This window comes from Salmo trutta, chromosome 11, assembly GCF_901001165.1.
Source record: "Salmo trutta chromosome 11, fSalTru1.1, whole genome shotgun sequence".
NCBI classification, from domain to species: domain Eukaryota; kingdom Metazoa; phylum Chordata; class Actinopteri; order Salmoniformes; family Salmonidae; genus Salmo; species Salmo trutta.
The window spans coordinates 15,303,105-15,323,774 of record NC_042967.1 but is presented as its reverse complement, the minus strand read 5'-3'; the positions used below and the strand labels follow the sequence as shown (position 1 = coordinate 15,323,774).

The window sequence follows — 20,670 nt, the reverse complement described above, 5'->3', positions numbered from 1 at the left end:
TGGTTGTGTCCCCAATATAGCTACTGCTGGTTGTGTCCCCAATATAGCTGCTGGTTGTGTCACCAATATAGCTGCTGGTGGTTGTGTCCCCAATATAGCTGCTGCTGGTTGTGTCCCCAATATAGCTGCTGCTGGTTGTGTCCCCAATATAGCTGCTGGTGGTTGTGTCCCCAATATAGCTGCTGGTGGTTGTGTCCCCAATATAGCTGCTGGTGGTTGTGTCCCCAATATAGCTGCTGGTGGTTGTGTCCCCAATATAGCTGCTGCTGGTTGTGTCCCCAATATAGCTGCTGCTGGTTGTGTCCCCAATATAGCTGCTGCTGGTTGTGTCCCCAATATAGCTGCTGCTGGTTGTGTCCCCAATATAGCTGCTGCTGGTTGTGTCCCCAATATAGCTGCTGCTGGTTGTGTCCCCAATATAGCTGCTGCTGGTTGTGTCCCCAATATAGCTGCTGGTGGTTGTGTCCCCAATATAGCTGCTGCTGGTTTTGTCCCCAATATAGCTGCTGGTTGTCACCAATATAGCTGCTGGTTGTCACCAATATAGCTGCTGGTTGTGTCACCAATATAGCTGCTGGTTGTGTCACCAATATAGCTGCTGGTGGTTGTGTCACCAATATAGCTGCTGCTGGTTGTGTCCCCAATATAGCTGCTGCTGGTTGTGTCCCCAATATAGCTGCTGCTGGTTGTGTCCCCAATATAGCTGCTGCTGGTTGTGTCCCCAATATAGCTGCTGGTGGTTGTGTCACCAATATAACTGCTGGTGGTTGTGTCCCCAATATAGCTGCTGGTGGTTTTGTCCCCAATATAGCTGCTGCTGGTTGTGTCCCCAATATAGCTGCTGCTGGTTGTGTCCCCAATATAGCTGCTGCTGGTTGTGTCCCCAATATAGCTGCTGGTTGTCACCAATATAGCTGCTGCTGGTTGTGTCACCAATATAGCTGCTGGTGGTTTTGTCCCCAATATAGCTGCTGGTGGTTGTGTCCCCAATATAGCTGCTGGTGGTTGTGTCCCCAATATAGCTGCTGGTGGTTGTGTCCCCAATATAGCTGCTGGTGGTTGTGTCCCCAATATAGCTGCTGGTGGTTGTGTCCCCAATATAGCTGCTGGTGGTTGTCCCCCCAATATAGCTGCTGGTGGTTGTGTCCCCAATATAGCTGCTGCTGCTGGTTGTGTCACCAATATAGCTGCTGGTGGTTGTGTCACCAATATAGCTGCTGCTGCTGGTTGTGTCACCAATATAGCTGCTGGTTGTCACCAATATAGCTGCTGGTGGTTGTGTCCCCAATATAGCTGCTGGTGGTTGTGTCCCCAATATAGCTGCTGCTGGTTGTGTCACCAATATAGCTGCTGGTGGTTGTGTCACCAATATAACTGCTGGTAGTCACCAATATAGCTGCTGGTGGTTTTGTCCCCAATATAGCTGCTGCTGGTTTTGTCACCAATATAGCTGCTGGTGGTTTTGTCCCCAATATAGCTGCTGCTGGTTGTGTCCCCAATATAGCTGCTGCTGGTTGTGTCCCCAATATAGCTGCTGCTGGTTGTGTCCCCAATATAGCTACTGCTGGTTGTGTCCCCAATATAGCTGCTGGTTGTGTCACCAATATAGCTGCTGTTGGTTGTGTCCCCAATATAGCTGCTGCTGGTTGTGTCACCAATATAGCTGCTGGTGGTTGTGTCCCCAATATAGCTGCTGGTGGTTGTGTCCCCAATATAGCTGCTGCTGGTTTTGTCCCCAATATAGCTGCTGGTTGTCACCAATATAGCTGCTGGTTGTCACCAATATAGCTGCTGGTTGTCACCAATATAGCTGCTGGTTGTGTCACCAATATAGCTGCTGGTGGTTGTGTCACCAATATAGCTGCTGCTGGTTGTGTCCCCAATATAGCTGCTGCTGGTTGTGTCCCCAATATAGCTGCTGCTGGTTGTGTCCCCAATATAGCTGCTGCTGGTTGTGTCCCCAATATAGCTGCTGGTGGTTGTGTCACCAATATAACTGCTGGTGGTTGTGTCACCAATATAGCTGCTGGTGGTTTTGTCCCCAATATAGCTGCTGCTGGTTGTGTCCCCAATATAGCTGCTGCTGGTTGTGTCCCCAATATAGCTGCTGCTGGTTGTGTCCCCAATATAGCTGCTGGTTGTCACCAATATAGCTGCTGCTGGTTGTGTCACCAATATAGCTGCTGGTGGTTTTGTCCCCAATATAGCTGCTGGTGGTTGTGTCCCCAATATAGCTGCTGGTGGTTGTGTCCCCAATATAGCTGCTGGTGGTTGTGTCCCCAATATAGCTGCTGGTGGTTGTGTCCCCAATATAGCTGCTGGTGGTTGTCCCCCCAATATAGCTGCTGGTGGTTGTGTCCCCAATATAGCTGCTGCTGCTGGTTGTGTCACCAATATAGCTGCTGGTGGTTGTGTCACCAATATAGCTGCTGCTGCTGGTTGTGTCACCAATATAGCTGCTGGTTGTCACCAATATAGCTGCTGGTGGTTGTGTCCCCAATATAGCTGCTGGTGGTTGTGTCCCCAATATAGCTGCTGCTGGTTGTGTCACCAATATAGCTGCTGGTGGTTGTGTCACCAATATAACTGCTGGTAGTCACCAATATAGCTGCTGGTGGTTTTGTCCCCAATATAGCTGCTGCTGGTTTTGTCACCAATATAGCTGCTGGTGGTTTTGTCCCCAATATAGCTGCTGCTGGTTGTGTCCCCAATATAGCTGCTGCTGGTTGTGTCCCCAATATAGCTGCTGCTGGTTGTGTCCCCAATATAGCTACTGCTGGTTGTGTCCCCAATATAGCTGCTGGTTGTGTCACCAATATAGCTGCTGGTGGTTGTGTCCCCAATATAGCTGCTGCTGGTTGTGTCACCAATATAGCTGCTGGTGGTTGTGTCCCCAATATAGCTGCTGCTGGTTGTGTCCCCAATATAGCTGCTGCTGGTTGTGTCCCCAATATAGCTGCTGCTGGTTGTGTCCCCAATATAGCTGCTGCTGGTTGTGTCCCCAATATAGCTGCTGCTGGTTGTGTCCCCAATATAGCTGCTGCTGGTTGTGTCCCCAATATAGCTGCTGCTGGTTGTGTCCCCAATATAGCTGCTGCTGGTTGTGTCCCCAATATAGCTGCTGCTGGTTGTGTCCCCAATATAGCTGCTGCTGGTTGTGTCCCCAATATAGCTGCTGGTGTTTGTATCCCCAATATAGCTGCTGCAGGTTGTGTCCCCAATATAGCTGCTGGTGGTTGTGTCCCCAATATAGCTGCTGGTGGTTGTGTCCCCAATATAGCTGCTGCTGGTTTTGTCCCCAATATAGCTGCTGGTTGTGTCCCCAATATAGCTGCTGGTTGTCACCCCAATATAGCTGCTGGTTGTCACCAATATAGCTGCTGGTTGTCACCAATATAGCTGTTGGTTGTGTCACCAATATAGCTGCTGCTGGTTGTGTCACCAATATAGCTGCTGCTGGTTGTGTCCCCAATATAGCTGCTGCTGGTTGTGTCCCCAATATAGCTGCTGCTGGTTGTGTCCCCAATATAGCTGCTGCTGGTTGTGTCACCAATATAGCTGCTGGTGGTTGTGTCACCAATATAGCTGCTGCTGGTTGTGTCACCAATATAGCTGCTGGTGGTTGTGTCACCAATATAACTGCTGGTAGTCACCAATATAGCTGCTGGTGGTTTTGTCCCCAATATAGCTGCTGCTGGTTTTGTCACCAATATAGCTGCTGGTGGTTTTGTCCCCAATATAGCTGCTGGTGGTTGTGTCCCCAATATAGCTGCTGGTGGTTGTGTCCCCAATATAGCTGCTGGTGGTTGTGTCCCCAATATAGCTGCTGGTGGTTGTGTCCCCAATATAGCTGCTGGTGGTTGTGTCACCAATATAGCTGCTGGTGGTTGTGTCCCCAATATAGCTGCTGCTGGTTGTGTCACCAATATAGCTGCTGGTGGTTGTGTCCCCAATATAGCTGCTGGTGGTTGTGTCCCCAATATAGCTGCTGGTTGTGTCCCCAATATAGCTGCTGCTGGTTGTGTCCCCAATATAGCTGCTGCTGGTTGTGTCCCCAATATAGCTGCTGCTGGTTGTGTCCCCAATATAGCTGCTGCTGGTTGTGTCCCCAATATAGCTGCTGCTGGTTGTGTCCCCAATATAGCTGCTGCTGGTTGTGTCCCCAATATAGCTGCTGCTGGTTGTGTCCCCAATATAGCTGCTGCTGGTTGTGTCCCCAATATAGCTGCTGCTCGTTGTGTCCCCAATATAGCTGCTGCTGGTTGTGTCCCCAATATAGCTGCTGGTGGTTGTGTCCCCAATATAGCTGCTGCTGGTTGTGTCCCCAATATAGCTGCTGGTGGTTGTGTCCCCAATATAGCTGCTGGTGGTTGTGTCCCCAATATAGCTGCTGCTGGTTTTGTCCCCAATATAGCTGCTGGTTGTGTCCCCAATATAGCTGCTGGTTGTCACCCCAATATAGCTGCTGGTTGTCACCAATATAGCTGCTGGTTGTCACCAATATAGCTGTTGGTTGTGTCACCAATATAGCTGCTGCTGGTTGTGTCACCAATATAGCTGCTGCTGGTTGTGTCCCCAATATAGCTGCTGCTGGTTGTGTCCCCAATATAGCTGCTGCTGGTTGTGTCCCCAATATAGCTGCTGCTGGTTGTGTCACCAATATAGCTGCTGCTGGTTGTGTCACCAATATAGCTGCTGGTGGTTTTGTCCCCAATATAGCTGCTGCTGGTTGTGTCCCCAATATAGCTGCTGGTTGTCACCCCAATATAGCTGCTGGTTGTCACCAATATAGCTGCTGGTTGTCACCAATATAGCTGTTGGTTGTGTCACCAATATAGCTGCTGCTGGTTGTGTCACCAATATAGCTGCTGCTGGTTGTGTCCCCAATATAGCTGCTGCTGGTTGTGTCCCCAATATAGCTGCTGCTGGTTGTGTCCCCAATATAGCTGCTGCTGGTTGTGTCACCAATATAGCTGCTGCTGGTTGTGTCACCAATATAGCTGCTGGTGGTTTTGTCCCCAATATAGCTGCTGCTGGTTGTGTCCCCAATATAGCTGCTGCTGGTTGTGTCACCAATATAGCTGCTGCTGGTTGTGTCCCCAATATAGCTGCTGCTGGTTGTGTCACCAATATAGCTGCTGCTGGTTGTGTCACCAATATAGCTGCTGGTGGTTTTGTCCCCAATATAGCTGCTGGTGGTTGTGTCCCCAATATAGCTGCTGGTGGTTGTGTCCCCAATATAGCTGCTGGTGGTTGTGTCCCCAATATAGCTGCTGGTGGTTGTGTCCCCAATATAGCTGCTGGTGGTTGTGTCCCCAATATAGCTGCTGGTGGTTGTGTCCCCAATATAGCTGCTGGTGGTTGTGTCCCCAATATAGCTGCTGCTGGTTGTGTCACCAATATAGCTGCTGGTGGTTTTGTCCCCAATATAGCTGCTGGTGGTTGTGTCCCCAATATAGCTGCTGGTGGTTGTGTCCCCAATATAGCTGCTGGTGGTTGTGTCCCCAATATAGCTGCTGGTGGTTGTGTCCCCAATATAGCTGCTGGTGGTTGTGTCCCCAATATAGCTGCTGGTGGTTGTGTCCCCAATATAGCTGCTGGTGGTTGTGTCCCCAATATAGCTGCTGGTGGTTGTGTCCCCAATATAGCTGCTGGTGGTTGTGTCCCCAATATAGCTGCTGGTGGTTGTGTCCCCAATATAGCTGCTGCTGGTTGTGTCACCAATATAGCTGCTGGTGGTTGTGTCACCAATATAGCTGCTGCTGCTGGTTGTGTCACCAATATAGCTGCTGGTTGTCACCAATATAGCTGCTGGTGGTTGTGTCCCCAATATAGCTGCTGGTGGTTGTGTCCCCAATATAGCTGCTGCTGGTTGTGTCCCCAATATAGCTGCTGCTGGTTGTGTCCCCAATATAGCTGCTGGTTGTCACCAATATAGCTGCTGGTTGTGTCACCAATATAGCTGCTGGTGGTTGTGTCACCAATATAATTGCTGGTTGTCACCAATATAGCTGCTGGTGGTTTTGTCCCCAATATAGCTGCTGCTGGTTGTGTCCCCAAAATAGCTGCTGCTGGTTTTGTCCCCAATATAGCTGCTGGTTGTGTCACCAATATAGCTGCTGGTGGTTGTGTCACCAATATAACTGCTGGTTGTCACCAATATAGCTGCTGCTGGTTGTGTCACCAATATAGCTGCTGCTGGTTGTGTCACCAATATAGCTGCTGCTGGTTGTGTCACCAATATAGCTGCTGCTGGTTGTGTCACCAATATAGCTGCTGCTGGTTGTGTCACCAATATAGCTGCTGCTGGTTGTGTCACCAATATAGCTGCTGCTGGTTGTGTCCCCAATATAGCTGCTGCTGGTTGTGTCCCCAATATAGCTTCTGGTTATGTCCCCAATATAGCTGCTGCTGGTTGTGTCCCCAATATAGCTGCTGCTGGCTGTGTCCCCAATATAGCTGCTGGTTGTGTCCCCAATATAGCTGCTGGTGGTTGTGTCACCAATACAGCTGCTGGTTGTGTCACCAATATAGCTGCTGCTGGTTGTGTCACCAATATAGCTGCTGGTTGTCACCAATATAGCTGCTGCTGGTTGTGTCACCAATATAGCTGCTGGTGGTTGTGTCACCAATATAGCTGCTGCTGCTGGTTGTGTCACCAATATAGCTGCTGGTTGTCACCAATATAGCTGCTGGTTGTCACCAATATAGCTGCTGGTGGTTGTGTCCCCAATATAGCTGCTGGTGGTTGTGTCCCCAATATAGCTGCTGGTGGTTGTGTCCCCAATATAGCTGCTGCTGGTTGTGTCCCCAATATAGCTGCTGCTGGTTGTGTCCCCAATATAGCTGCTGGTTGTCACCAATATAGCTGCTGGTTGTGTCACCAATATAGCTGCTGGTGGTTGTGTCACCAATATAATTGCTGGTTGTCACCAATATAGCTGCTGGTGGTTTTGTCCCCAATATAGCTGCTGCTGGTTGTGTCCCCAAAATAGCTGCTGCTGGTTTTGTCCCCAATATAGCTGCTGGTTGTGTCACCAATATAGCTGCTGGTGGTTGTGTCACCAATATAACTGCTGGTTGTCACCAATATAGCTGCTGCTGGTTGTGTCACCAATATAGCTGCTGCTGGTTGTGTCACCAATATAGCTGCTGCTGGTTGTGTCACCAATATAGCTGCTGCTGGTTGTGTCACCAATATAGCTGCTGCTGGTTGTGTCCCCAATATAGCTGCTGCTGGTTGTGTCACCAATATAGCTGCTGCTGGTTGTGTCCCCAATATAGCTTCTGGTTATGTCCCCAATATAGCTGCTGCTGGTTGTGTCCCCAATATAGCTGCTGCTGGCTGTGTCCCCAATATAGCTGCTGGTTGTGTCCCCAATATAGCTGCTGGTGGTTGTGTCACCAATACAGCTGCTGGTTGTCACCAATATAGCTGCTGCTGGTTGTGTCCCCAATATAGCTGCTGCTGGTTGTGTCCCCAATATAGCTGCTGCTGGTTGTGTCCCCAATATAGCTGCTGCTGGTTGTGTCCCCAATATAGCTGCTGCTGGTTGTGTCCCCAATATAGCTGCTGCTGGTTGTGTCCCCAATATAGCTGCTGCTGGTTGTGTCCCCAATATAGCTGCTGGTGGTTGTGTCCCCAATATAGCTGCTGCTGGTGGTTGTGTCACCAAGATAGCTGCTGTCTGCTGGTTGTGTCACCAATATAGAGGCTGGTTGTCACCAATATAGCTGCTGGTGGTTGTGTCCCAAATATAGCTGCTGGTGGTTGTGTCCCCAATATAGCTGCTGCTGGTTGTGTCCCCAATATAGCTGCTGCTGGTTGTGTCCCCAATATAGCTGCTGGTTGTCACCAATATAGCTGCTGGTTTGTGTCACCAATATAGCTGCCTGGTGGTTGTGTCACCAATAATAATTTGCTGGTTGTCCCCAATATAGCTGCTGGTGGTTTTGTCCCCAATATAGCTGCTGCTGGTTGTGTCCCCAAAATAGCTGCTGCTGTTTTGTCCCCAATATAGCTGCTGGTTGTGTCACCAATATAGCTGCTGTGGTTGTGTCACCAATATAACTGCTGGTTGTCACCATATAGCTGCTGCTGGTTGTGTCACCAATATAGCTGCTGCTGGTTGTGTCACCAATATAGCTGCTGCTGGTTGTGTCACCAATATAGCTGCTGCTGGTTGTGTCACCAATATAGCTGCTGCTGGTTGTGTCCCCAATATAGCTTCTGGTTATGTCCCCAATATAGCTGCTGCTGGTTGTGTCCCCAATATAGCTGCTGCTGGCTGTGTCCCCAATATAGCTGCTGGTTGTGTCCCCAATATAGCTGCTGGTGGTTGTGTCACCAATACAGCTGCTGGTTGTCACCAATATAGCTGCTGGTGGTTGTGTCCCCAATATAGCTGCTGCTGGTTGTGTCACCAATATAGCTGCTGGTTGTCACCAATATAGCTGCTGGTGGTTGTGTCACCAATATATCCGTTTTGCCCATTTGAGAACGTATGTGTTGACTGGGAATAATGGTCTATGTATGGACATGACTAAGTCACTCAGGACAAAAGCATCTGCTAAATGGCATATTATATGTCACCCAGAAAGTCGTCTGGTAACAGTCAGGAAGCTGTCAAGAGGTTAAGTGAACTCAATGACAACTAGTGTTCCCCTTGTCCACACTGGTACTCCTTGTATATAGCCTCGTTATTTGTTTTTATTGTGTTACCATTTTATTTAGCAAATATTGGTCTTACTTTTTAACTCTGCAGTGTTGGGAATGGGCTCGTAAGCATTTCACTGTTGTATTCGGTGCACGTGACCAATACAAAATGGGATTAGATGTTTCCCCTCCCATAAATATGGTGTTGTTGGTGTGGTTTGGGAAGGGGTGGGGTTGAAGGTTAAGAGTAGCAGCAGAGCCATCCGTTGCAATAGACGGACACACAAAACTTTCAACTTGAAATACCATGGCATAATAATTTCACCCTCGGTCTAACCAAAAAGAGCAGCTTCTTTTTCTTTCAGCCTCATGTAAACCCAGACAGAAACCTGATGCTTTACTCAATGAACTTGTCTGCTCTGAAGACCTGAATCCATCACAGGTCAAGATAAGGTTCAACTAGACTCTGGCGTCAGTCAAAGTGTGACAGCCACAAATGTCAAACAAAACCAAAACACCCTTCAGCTTACAATGGCAAGGCTAGGAGGATCCATTAAACTGTCTCCCAACTAAAACCTAGAGTGATTCGAAAGCTTCTTCTTCTGCAAAAAGTGATAGTGTAAAATGACCCTGGTGAAGTAAATAAGTGATTGTCTCTTGGGTAAGGACTCTGTAGAAGGCAGGGTCTAGGTTTAGGGCAGTCTTTTAGGGCAACTTACTGGGTTGTCAATCTTGAGCGATATTTTGATTTCTCCATGCAACCTCTGCAGCCTCGATTCTGTCGATATCTCTGCGATGAAGGAAACAAAAACCGACATCGGTCATGACTCGTTCATGAAAGCCAGAGTTGAGCTATCTCGACAGAGGACAAGTAGCAATGATCTTCATAATGTCCATGAGAAAACACCAACACACTGTGTCACCTTTCTTCTTGTCTCCTTTCCTTTCATCCACTTTGTTTCCATCGTCTTTGTTTTGCCTGAAACACAGAAGACAATTAACGCACCAAATCAACTCAGGTCATGTGTCCATTTCAATTTGAAGTTCACATGCAAATGACTTACCAAAAACCTCATATGTACACACACACACAACCAAACTGAACTGCCAGTCGTTTTAAGAGTGGCACCACTGGAAATCCCATCAACATATCAACTGGAGATCATTTGAGATGGATGTACAGAACAGGGAACCCAATTCCCGCCCCATCCAGACCCCTACGGAGTGTTTTTAATGGAGACTTCTGCCCAGCGCCAGCCAGGCAGGGCCCTTGTGACCTGTGCACATGGAATGACCCTCATGTCTGACATCCAATTCTGTCACTCCCCTGCCCTCCCGCTGCGGCTGCCATTCGACATAAACCCTGACCCTGCCATCTTGTCACAGTGACCTCTGACACATGGCATTCTACACACCCGACTGTCACGTCGGGAGCCAGTTTTAGGTGGAGCAGTAAGAAATAAAATCACTAGCCATTGAAAATGTATAGTCCCCGTGTGGGGTGATGTGGGGCCCCCGTGTGGGGTGATGTGGAGCCCCCATGGGATACTAAATAGAAAGGTAAGTGTTGGGAGATAGATAAGATAGATAAGACGGATGGATAGACAGATGGTTGCCTTACTCTTTCTGCTCGTCTTGTTTGCGTCGTTGACGATCGTCTTTGTCCCCTGTCTCGGTCAGAGTGGGCTGCTGCCGCTTGCGGTCTCCCGCAGCCCCCTTGCTCTTCTAATGGTTATATCGGTTAACGGGGTGGAGAAAGAGATGCTGATTGGATGTACATACATGTAGACATGCTTTGCTGGCACCGTTTGTCATGACATGGTTTCACTGTGTAACTGTATGCTCCACTAGGCTATTTAGGGCACACTCTGTTATAGTGGAAATAGTAACTAAATTAGAATAACTAGTTCACTACTTTTGACCAGAGCCCCAGGCAACCTAATCCCTATTTAGGGCACATAGGGAATAGGGTGCCATTAGGAATGCAACCCAGGTGTGACGAATTTAGCCAATCCCTGTTGGTGAGGTGATTGATTGTGGTTCACCCTCTCCAAGTCCCAAATGGCACTCTATTACCTGTTTAGTGCACTATTCCCTATGGGCCCTGGTCAATAGTAGTGTACCACAGAGGGATTAGGGTTCCATTTGGGACACTTCCCCTGTCTGGTTGTGGAACACCCACCTCCTGGTCCTCTGAGTCAGAGGAGCTCTCCTCTTTGGTCTGTCTCCTCCGTTTAGCATCAGGGTCCTTCTTCCCCTCCAACTCTCTCCCTTTGTTGTCTTCCTTCTTTCTCCTCCCGTCCAGCCTCTTCTCCTCCTCTCCTCTCTTGGACTTGTCTTCCGGCGTCCTCTTTCTCTTTCTCTCCGACTCAGCAGTGTCCCTGAATGGAGAGAAACGTCTTTTAGGAGTTATTTTACCCAGGAAAGTCAAAGCAATGTTGCTCAATGGTAGCTACAGTAGTGTTGAGCCGCTGTTGTTTTTCGGACAATTTAACAGTCCATTAATGATGGATTACTAGTGGATCCTTTAAAATCAGCGGATGGGTCTCATATAGATACATAGAACTGAAATACACATTTATTGTTCTTGTAAATGCACATTTGCTCTTATTGTATGTATTTGTGTGTTTGTCTGTCTGTATGTCTCTTGCTCTAGATGAAACTAATGGTGACTCCAGTCCTGATGATAAGAAGCAGGAGTCGGACAAGGAGAAGCCTGCTGAAGAGGCCTCTACAGGAGATAACAGCAGATAAGACAGACAGATGAACCATAACCACATAATGCAACTGTACATGTCACTGCCTGAGCCCTGGGGGTCCTGCTGCTGGAGTAGGAGCATCTTCTCAGCTTTGGTCTTCCTGCCTCGCCGCTTAGGAGTGGGGCCCTCTCCACCTGGACACACACACAGGTCATAGAGTTTGTGGTTACGAGTTGTCATAATGAGGGGGGACACTACTGTCCCAATACAGAAGAGTGCTATGCAAGCTGTTTTCCATTACTTTGGTTGTTGTTTTACCCATTGACAAAACAATAGAGTGCCTGGGGTAGGTCTGCTGTCTTACACACATGCACCCAACACCTGCAACAGTGGGAAAGGTAGAGGGTTGCATTGACAGACACTGTACCTTGAAGGCTGGATGTGGGACTGTTGGCAGCGTCCTCTTTCTCGGAGTCGGCCTCTACATCACTCTGACAAGAGACACAAGACACCGAGTTTAGTTTCAAAGTGATTGACAAGTTGTATTATGTCTAGATTAGGTGAATTCATGTTATACTTAAGCAATAAGGCCCGAGGGGGTGTGGTATATGATCAATATACCACGGCTATGGGTTGTTCTTATCCATGACGCAACACAGAGTGCCTGGACACAGCCCTTAGCCGTGGTATATTGTCCGTATACCACAAACCCCAGAGGTTCCTTATTGCTATTATAAACTGGTTACCAATGTAATTAGAGCAGTAAAAATAAATGTTTTGTCATACCCGTGGTATACGGTCTGATATACCACGGCTGTCAGCCAATCAGCATTCAGGGCTCGAACCACCCAGTTTATAAATGAGGATATGGGATACCTTTTTCTTCCTTCTTCTCTTGGGTTTGGGAGTGTCTGTAGATTCCTTTGGTGTGGGGTCCTAGAAAAACACAGACATATAGATGCAGTCAAATAGATTGGCACACTTTGCACTTCACAATGCAGTGCAATGGAGTAGAATGTTCTGCTTTTCTTTTCAATTGTTATTTTTACCCTGTAGGCACATGAAACTTAGCACAGGTGAGAAATTACAGTAAACAAGAATTAATTTGATCAATTTAATCCAAGCCATTATTTTACTTTGAAGTTAGAAATCTTAATGTATTTATTTTTTGTCAAGTACAGTTGTAAATCAAACAAATACATGTGTAAACACCAAACTCTTTTTCAATTTGAACTCATTTTAGAATAAATAGTAAATCATACAAAGGTGCCAATATGAACCATGCAAGGGTGCCAATATATTTGACTACATCTGTATTGTAATAATTCCCTCCCAACTGTCCTTGCCATAAAATAAGGGGAAGTTGTGTTTCAGCCACATCTAGTGGATTACTGTGGTATTACACCTACCAAGTCAGCAGGCAAGAGTCTAGTTCCCAAGTCCCAGAACAGTTCCTATCAAATGAAGGATCGGTCATTGGCGCAAGAGAGCAACTTACCTTTCTCCATAGCGACATAGACTGCCATGCAAAAATAAAACATAAATACGTTGCTTTAACTGATAAGAATTGCTGTAGTTCAGCCCACCAATTAAAAGCTTGATAAAAACACCACAAGGAGTGAGGGAGCAACATGTGCCACTGATCAACAATCAGGCCTCGGTGCCTCAATCAGTAAAACAGTCTAGTACATCAAACCTTTAGGAGGTGGGAAGGAAAGGGAGGGAACATGCATTCAGGTCATGCAAATTACATTTAACATACCACATCTAATTCACAAAAACATTTACCCATTTATTTACATTTTAATGGTGAATGACGGCTGTCACTAAACACAACATTTGCGTGATCCCCCATAGTGAGAGCCCAGGTTTGTTCAAAATGAATGACAGTGGTTATTTTAAGGACACAATCAATCACACTACTATCCATGGTATATTAAAGACAGGTAATGAAAACTCCTCTCTCTTTGCCCTGCCCTCTCACCATTCACTACAGTGAAATAACCCTGCATACCCCTATCCTCTCTGTAGTTCAGTGGTACAGTTGTAAAACACTCAAAATACTATTGTTACCAACAGAAAAACCAGGCTAGCTAAGAAACAGAGGGAGGATACGGCACCAAACCATCACCTTACGGCTTTGCAATGGTAGACGTGCAAGCCAATGGTAACACAGTTGCCTAGCAATAGGAACAAAAAAACACGACCTATAAAATGAAAATCACCAGGTGCCAAATCATGCTTTCCCTAAGTGGGGTGGGTAACCTATCCCATCATGCAACAGTACGTACATCCTGGCCCTGGGGCTGTCCCTGTTCAGAGACCTGCATGCCCCCATCCTCCTCCTCCTCATCATCCTCCTCCTGTCCAGCCTCACTCTCAGCCCCCGACACCTGGGTAACCATACCAAACACACAGGGCCCAGGGTATGGGGGGTTAGGTTAGTTATTTAGTGGGGCCAATTGACAGCTAGACAGAGAGAGAAGTTGGGCCCCGTCTCTCCCTTGACTTCAGTCCTTCGCTCCCAGACAATTCCGCACGTAATTGGGATTCAGCTTGGACAAACAACTCTGGTCAAGTACTAGTAATATACCCCACAAATAACATTTGCCAATTCATGATTTGCCTCCTGGGGTATTACGACACAAAGCACGGTACCATTGGCAAAAGGAGACAACATCAACAGCAGACACATTGGTACAAGAGCGCACAGCATTTAATGTTACGTAGGCATGGTGCTAGTCAAGAAAGTGAGGTTAGTCAGTATTCTATGGTGTTCACGTGAATAACACAGTAAAGTCCATATAAAAATAATGACCAATGAATTAAGGTAGATGGTAGAATGGTTAGCCTACTTTGGGTTTCTTCCTCTTCTCATAATCTCCCTCCTCGTCCCCTTCCGGGTTACTGTCAGAGTCCTTCTCCGTTACGTTATCCGACAGCATCATTTGCTAATGAAAGAAAACCAAACATGTTACCCCCAAAAAAAACATTCCTAAATCACAGACCTAGGAACAGACTACTTTAACCCCAAAACCCAACCTTAAAGGGGAAATCCACATTTGAAACAATAACAAAAAGGGGTCACTTGTTTTGGTAAACAGCGGAAGGATGGGCCTTGAGAAATAGAATATTACTGCTCTTGCATTCATAGGCAGAACTATGGATGCAAGGACTGATCATCCATGATATGCAAATTATAGATTGAACCACATATTTTGAAGCCATACAGTGTGTTTACATTGACTTAAAAAAAAAATTGTAATGTTGAGTTAAACAAGCTTATATTCTGGGTTCTGATGGGGTATGACATTTGAACTAAGCTCATGAGGCATTTATAAGTTATATTCTTCAAGAATCAATGGCTATATATCATTAATTTAACAGTCCAAAAATTGATGTAGCAATAGTAGATTGCCCCTTTAACCATTAGGGCAACCCCTCCACCTACATAGAGAACTCCAGGGTCATGTTCATTAGGCACCAAATGGAAGTAAATTGATTAATGTACTGATTGTTGTGGGAGCTAGCACATAAGTATTTCATTGCACCGTTTATACTTGCTGTAAACTGTGTACGTGACAAATAAAATTAGATTTGATGGGCTAGCTAAAATGCTACAGTTGTCCCTGACCCGACTCTCAACGTGCAACCTAGACGGTCGTGGATTAGGCCCCCCATCCTCCCCGCTTTTGTTTCCGTCTGTATGATGCCTATTAACTAGACCATTAATAGGCATCATACAGTACGTCTTAGAGGTGCTTAGAAATACGTAAAGTACTTTTCATATGGCTCTGAGGCCAGGCTGAACGCTCATATTCATTTTCTGTTGCATAACGTCTTCCGTTGTGTGCCCTAATGAACACGAACCAGAGCAACATGACAAAAGAGAGGCGATAAAACAAACCTTCTCTCCATTCAGCTCCACCTTTGGGTTGTTCTCAACCTCCCACAGGCCTTCGTTGAAGCCCTTTCTCTTGTTAGGCTTGGCATACTTCTCTTTATTGGGCAGGTAGGGATATATATCTTTGGGGCCTAGGAATGCACTGCAACAGAGGAGGAAAGTCAATGCTTAGATGCTTTTCTGGTGCTCAAACTGATGTTTGTATATTGTACACAATGCCAATATCAAGTACTGGTGTATTGTTCAGATAGAGGGTGTAGTGTATTGTAGTATAGTGTATGGGTGAGACAAAGGTAACTACTGTAGCTAACTTCTTACGTTTCATGGGTACCAAAGAAAAAGATGGGAAACTTCATGTTGGCCGGCTTCACAGCTCCATCAGAGTAGTCATTAATCTGGTAGAAAGGGAAAGAGCAGTGAATTGATTAGCCTAGTATGCACATGTCATGTAATTGGCAGACAATTCAAAACACCCATCTTTAATAAATGCCCTATGTGACAAATTATCTGTGTAACAAGTGCTTTAAGTGTTCAAAATAAAATTTAGAATGGAAGTAACAACTATAATACCATGAAATAAGACAAAAATGACTATAAGTTAGAGCTGGGCCGATAAACCAAAAATAATCGACAGACCATACCCATCAGTTATCACAGGCATTTTACTGATATCGTTCATTACCATAAGTAGCCTGTACTAGAGAAATATGAAGATTGAAATGAAATAATTGTGCTAATATGAGTGATTGTTAATGGGACAATTGATGGCTACAACCATCAAACTAGTAGCAGTAGATTAAAAGGATAATACATAAAAAAAACAAATGTGGTGCACATTGTTATTATAAATGTATCATAATTGCATAATTTCAGGCAATTTATAACGATATGGATTTTTTTTCGATCTCGCCCAGCTCTACATACGTCGTTATGGTAAATGGAAGTAACTTGTCTTGTGTGTGGAAGTAACTTGTCTTGTCTTGTGTGATTGTGAATTGGCTTACCCTGGCAGGCCAGTGAGGGTAGCCCTTCATCTTCGCAAAGATCAGGTCACCAGGTTTGTAATCCCGAGCCATTCTTCTTGCGACGTACGGCACTATGTTGACACATGTGACCAATCAAATTTGATGTGATTTGATATAATAATAATACACAGATCATCTACACAGTGCAACTTTAGCCTACATACACAGAAAGAACAGCTAGATGAAATGCATCAAGTCCTACGAAAAAGCCAATTGGGAAAATGCACCTACCTATTGCACACCTGAATTAAGTTTCAGATGTGGATCCATTCTACAAGAGTCTGACTCAGAAGACATGGATGATTCGTGCATAACGGTGTGGGTATGCATGTAGCAAGAGCAGTAACCCTTACCTCCATGCATTAGCCCATCGGCTCGTACACACAAACAGAAACGTGGACTAATCCAGTTTCATTCAAAATGCCGATTCTCCCGCGACCCATGAACAGGGCATTACATATGTTTACATGTAGATACATTTTCATGCTTGTGTTTAGTGTTTATGTGTTTAGTGTTTAACCTAGTGTTTAGATACAATGTTTCCTTTTAGCGACATTCTAGTATTTTCTGGTGACAACATGAACATGCGCTGTCTTTCTAGCTTTGACCTCAGTTCAAAACGAACTAATTCATACCGTTAAGAAAGGAATTTGACTGTGTGTATGTTAGTATCAAATTCACAAACATTCTGAATGGTGTTACCTAGAAGAAAATGTCAAATGCTTACCAAAGTAGTACTATATTCGTAGCTAGCTAAGCAGCCTACACAGGTTTTCCTGCTCCCGCGCAACACGGTAATGGATTTTACCATAATAACTCTAAAATAGGGTGAGCTAAAATCCTAAACACAAAAAGTATAGTCTTTGCAATGTGTATCTTGATCTTTTTACGTGAATAAAGTAATTGAAGTGACGTTATTTGTACTTCTGGTGTGCACACAGTTGTATTTGTAGATGTAATCAATGCAAGACAATTCATGTGGATGAGGTACACCCCTCCTATAAGGTGCAAGTTTAGGAGAACTGCGCAAGTTCATTTCCTTGGTACTGATGCTGCATTCTGTTATGGTTGTTATTATGGTTGACCAAGTCCGCATGTGATCATTTTGACAGCTATTGCAGTTGACTTGAGGAACTATACTTTCCGTTTTCCTCAACTTGCCTCAAACTGAAATAATATGAGTTTGTCTAATACCCCAAAATTGGACTATGTTATCACATACTAATACATATCACTCATTTGCAGGTAAGAGCATTTGGTAAAGCGTTTGCCCGACTCCTGCGTGAAATAACTTTATATTGAAATTGTTGGCTACTTTGGATGTCAACGTGGTCATTATAGCTGTCTTCATATCTTACAGAATGCTGACATGTAGTGGAGTGTTCTAGTCTTGCACCAGTTCAGGAAATCACATTCCTTACTGCTTGCTATTCATTGCCCTCCAGTGGTGAAGATCTGTACTTATCCCTACTAACATACCACTACAGGAACTGAGTATTGTTCCCTCACTGCTCTTTCATTGTATTATAGTATTTAGTTACATTCTCTTTTGCATCTTCTGAATGTCTCATTCATTCAGGAACATACATGTTTGGTTATGCGTACGTTGTAGTGCAGGGGTGTAGTGGTAAAAAGGGTAGATAGACCCTATTCACACAATCAAAAAGGTTTTAGTTTGAGTTTATCTTCCACTACATCACTGAGTTGGAATTATCAGAGGTCTCGTCTAGAAAGGTGAATCTCTGTGCATTGACAACAGCAATGACATCCCATCAGGAATCCTAGGCCTGCGACTGCTTCCTCTGACACCACCAGAACCGTCACGACTACTTGAACCTTTCTACTGTTGAATGAACACATCAGGAAGGACTGAATGAAGGTGACCTAGGTGTGTGTGACCACCAAACACAGGACAGGACAGAACAGGTGTGTGTGTGTGTGTGTGTGTGTGTGTGTGTGTGTGTGTGTGTGTGTGTGTGTGTGTGTGTGTGTGAGAGAGAGAGAAGGACAATAGGAGTAAAGGAGATACTGATGAATGTGAAGGACAGGCATGTCACCCCAGAGAGGGGGATTGGGGAGGAGAGAGATGCCAGAGGAGGAGAGAGAGGAGCAAAGCAGGTCGGGCAGGCCCCAGGAATAGCACAGAGGAGCAACCAGGAGGAGGAGGACCCCTGCCCAGCCTGTAGGGTGAGAGACCTTGGTGTTGGACCTGAGCCAGCTCAGTGGGGTTCAGACACCAGGCCAAGTGGGGATGGAGGTAGGTAGGGAAGGAAGGAAGGAGGGGGGATGGATGGAGAGAGGGAAGGAGGGATGGACGGTGGTAGTGTGTCTATCTACCCTTCACCCTGGCAGATGAGGTGTTGGCACCACGTTCCATGCCTCTTTCTCTCTGGAGCCCCATGATGTCCTGCTATTCTCACTGTTGATGCTCCATATCACCTAGTGACATTCAGAGTGTGTGTACATTTACTTGGCGAATAAAGGTGATTCTAACATACCCTTAAAATAATAACATACCCTTAACATAATAACATACCCTTAAATTAATAACATACCCTTAAAATAATAATATACCCTTAAAATAATAACATACCCTTAAAATTATGAACTTAACTATTATCTGTATGTGTGTCCAGGTTTTGGCATATTTTAGGACGAGGTGTGCAAGATTTAGGGTACTCCAGACCTGTGTATGTAGTGTGTAGGGTTTAGGGTACTCCAGGACTGTGTGTGTAGGTTTTAGTGTGTAGGGTTTAGGGTACTCCAGGACTGTGTGTGTAGGGTTTAGGGTACTCCAGGACTGTGTGTGTAGGGTTTAGTGGGTAGGGTTTAGGGTACTCCAGGCCTGTGTGTGTAGGGTTTAGGGTACTCCAGGCCTGTGTGTGTAGGGTTTAGTGTGTAGGGTTTAGGCTACTCCAGGCCTGTGTGTGTAGGGTTTAGTGTGTAGGGTTTAGGGTACTCCAGGCCCGTGTGTGTAGGGTTTAGGGTACTCCAGGCCTGTGTGTGTAGGGTTTAGAGTGTAGGGTTTAGGGTACTCCAGGCCTGTGTGGGTAGGGTTTAGTGTGTAGGGTTTAGGGTACTCCAGGCCTGTGTGTGTAGGGTTTAGGGTACTCCAGGCCTGTGTGTGTAGGGTTTAGGGTACTCCAGGACTGTGTGTGTAGAGTTTAGTGTGTCGGGTTTAGGGTACTCCAGGACTGTGTGTTTAGGGTACTCCAGGCCTGTGTGTGTAGGGTTTAGTGTTTAGTGTTTAGGGTACTCCAGGCCTGTGTGGCTTCTTCTGAAGGGCACCTTGCCAGAGTTCAGTGAACGATGGTGTCCTTGAGTGTGTGTGTGTGTGTGTGTGTGTGTGTGTGTGTGTCAGTCGTGCCCGTGGATTGGCATCCTTCCCCTCGCCGCTGCTGGCAACTCTTCAGCTCATTGGAGGGTGGGCAGGGGTGCCATTGGTGAATGATAAAGTAATCGCCAGGCAGGTCAGTATCTTCATTAACACCACAGCCATGTTCAGGGGGCATATTTTTTGTTTATGAAGTGTTACTCGACCCGGTGATGAACTATGGAACTCTATTAAATGACCTAGTATGAAAGTAAAAGAACCAAACAAACTTCATATGATTGAATAGGTATTTTGAATAGTGTTTTTAATACTATAGATGAGATGTCATCCAAAATAATGGATTTAATTAAATGTCTGAAACAATATTTGGTACTGAGTGGCACAGGTCATGTATTAGCAGTAATACAAAATGGCTATTGTTGAAACACTGGATGTCTGGTGGAGACTAATCTGAAGTAGAATTAGTTTGTGAATGGATAGTGACGGCATTTGTGTTTTTAACCCCCAAGTCCAAAAATGAATGTACCTTTTCCAGATTAAACAAGAACAAGAGATGGCAGAGTTTTTCTGGAGGAGGCGTAAGAGAGCTTCCTATCAGCTCTGCAGCGAGAAATAGAGAGAGAGGGAGGGGCGAGAGAGGGAGGGAGGGACGAGAGAGGGAGGAGAAAGCGAGAGAGAGGGAATGAGAGAGTCAGGCCCTTGGACAGCAGGTGAGTGTGTGAAGGCAGGGGATGACAGATGTTTCCGTCAGCGTTCCAACAGTCGCCGGTTAGTGGGAGCGCCACAGATGCCTCCTCCTCCTCCCTCCTTTCTTCCATCCCTCCATCCCTCCCCCCTCTACTCTCGACAGGCTGTGATGGGGGGATGACAAGACAGGATCAGTCCTCTCAGTGGTGGAGTGACCACACTGACACGCGGGCGGGGGCGTGGGCAGAGGAGGAGTAAGGTGATGGAACGGGCCAGAGCAGGGCCGGGGGCTCGGGTCTAGGGGGCATGTGTGGGGCTGCTGGCGGAGTTATAAATGCGGGGGTCAGCGCGCGAGGACAGGAGAA

General features: G+C 46.1%; 1 protein-coding gene across 3 annotated transcripts in view; it reads right to left on the bottom strand.

Annotated features, from left to right (window-relative positions):
* The window catches only part of LOC115202287 (PC4 and SFRS1-interacting protein-like), a 30,312-nt gene extending 13,233 nt beyond the window's left edge, over positions 1 to 17,079 (bottom strand). For 2 of the 3 annotated variants that reach the window (XM_029766347.1, XM_029766348.1), the window contains exons 1-13: positions 17,012 to 17,079; positions 16,264 to 16,355; positions 15,578 to 15,654; positions 15,263 to 15,401; positions 14,211 to 14,306; positions 13,647 to 13,748; positions 12,232 to 12,291; positions 11,783 to 11,846; positions 11,450 to 11,549; positions 10,839 to 11,037; positions 10,278 to 10,381; positions 9,580 to 9,635; positions 9,376 to 9,446 (exon numbers count right to left, since the gene is read on the bottom strand). In XM_029766347.1, coding sequence (XP_029622207.1) covers positions 9,376 to 9,446; positions 9,580 to 9,635; positions 10,278 to 10,381; positions 10,839 to 11,037; positions 11,450 to 11,549; positions 11,783 to 11,846; positions 12,232 to 12,291; positions 13,647 to 13,748; positions 14,211 to 14,306; positions 15,263 to 15,401; positions 15,578 to 15,654; positions 16,264 to 16,335 — 1,140 coding nt within the window. In that variant the 5' untranslated portion in view covers positions 16,336 to 16,355; positions 17,012 to 17,079. The remainder of the gene's footprint in view (positions 1 to 9,375; positions 9,447 to 9,579; positions 9,636 to 10,277; positions 10,382 to 10,838; positions 11,038 to 11,449; positions 11,550 to 11,782; positions 11,847 to 12,231; positions 12,292 to 13,646; positions 13,749 to 14,210; positions 14,307 to 15,262; positions 15,402 to 15,577; positions 15,655 to 16,263; positions 16,356 to 17,011) is intronic. The other variant, XM_029766349.1, reaches the window with a different exon arrangement.
* Between the last annotated feature and the right edge of the window lie 3,591 nt (positions 17,080 to 20,670).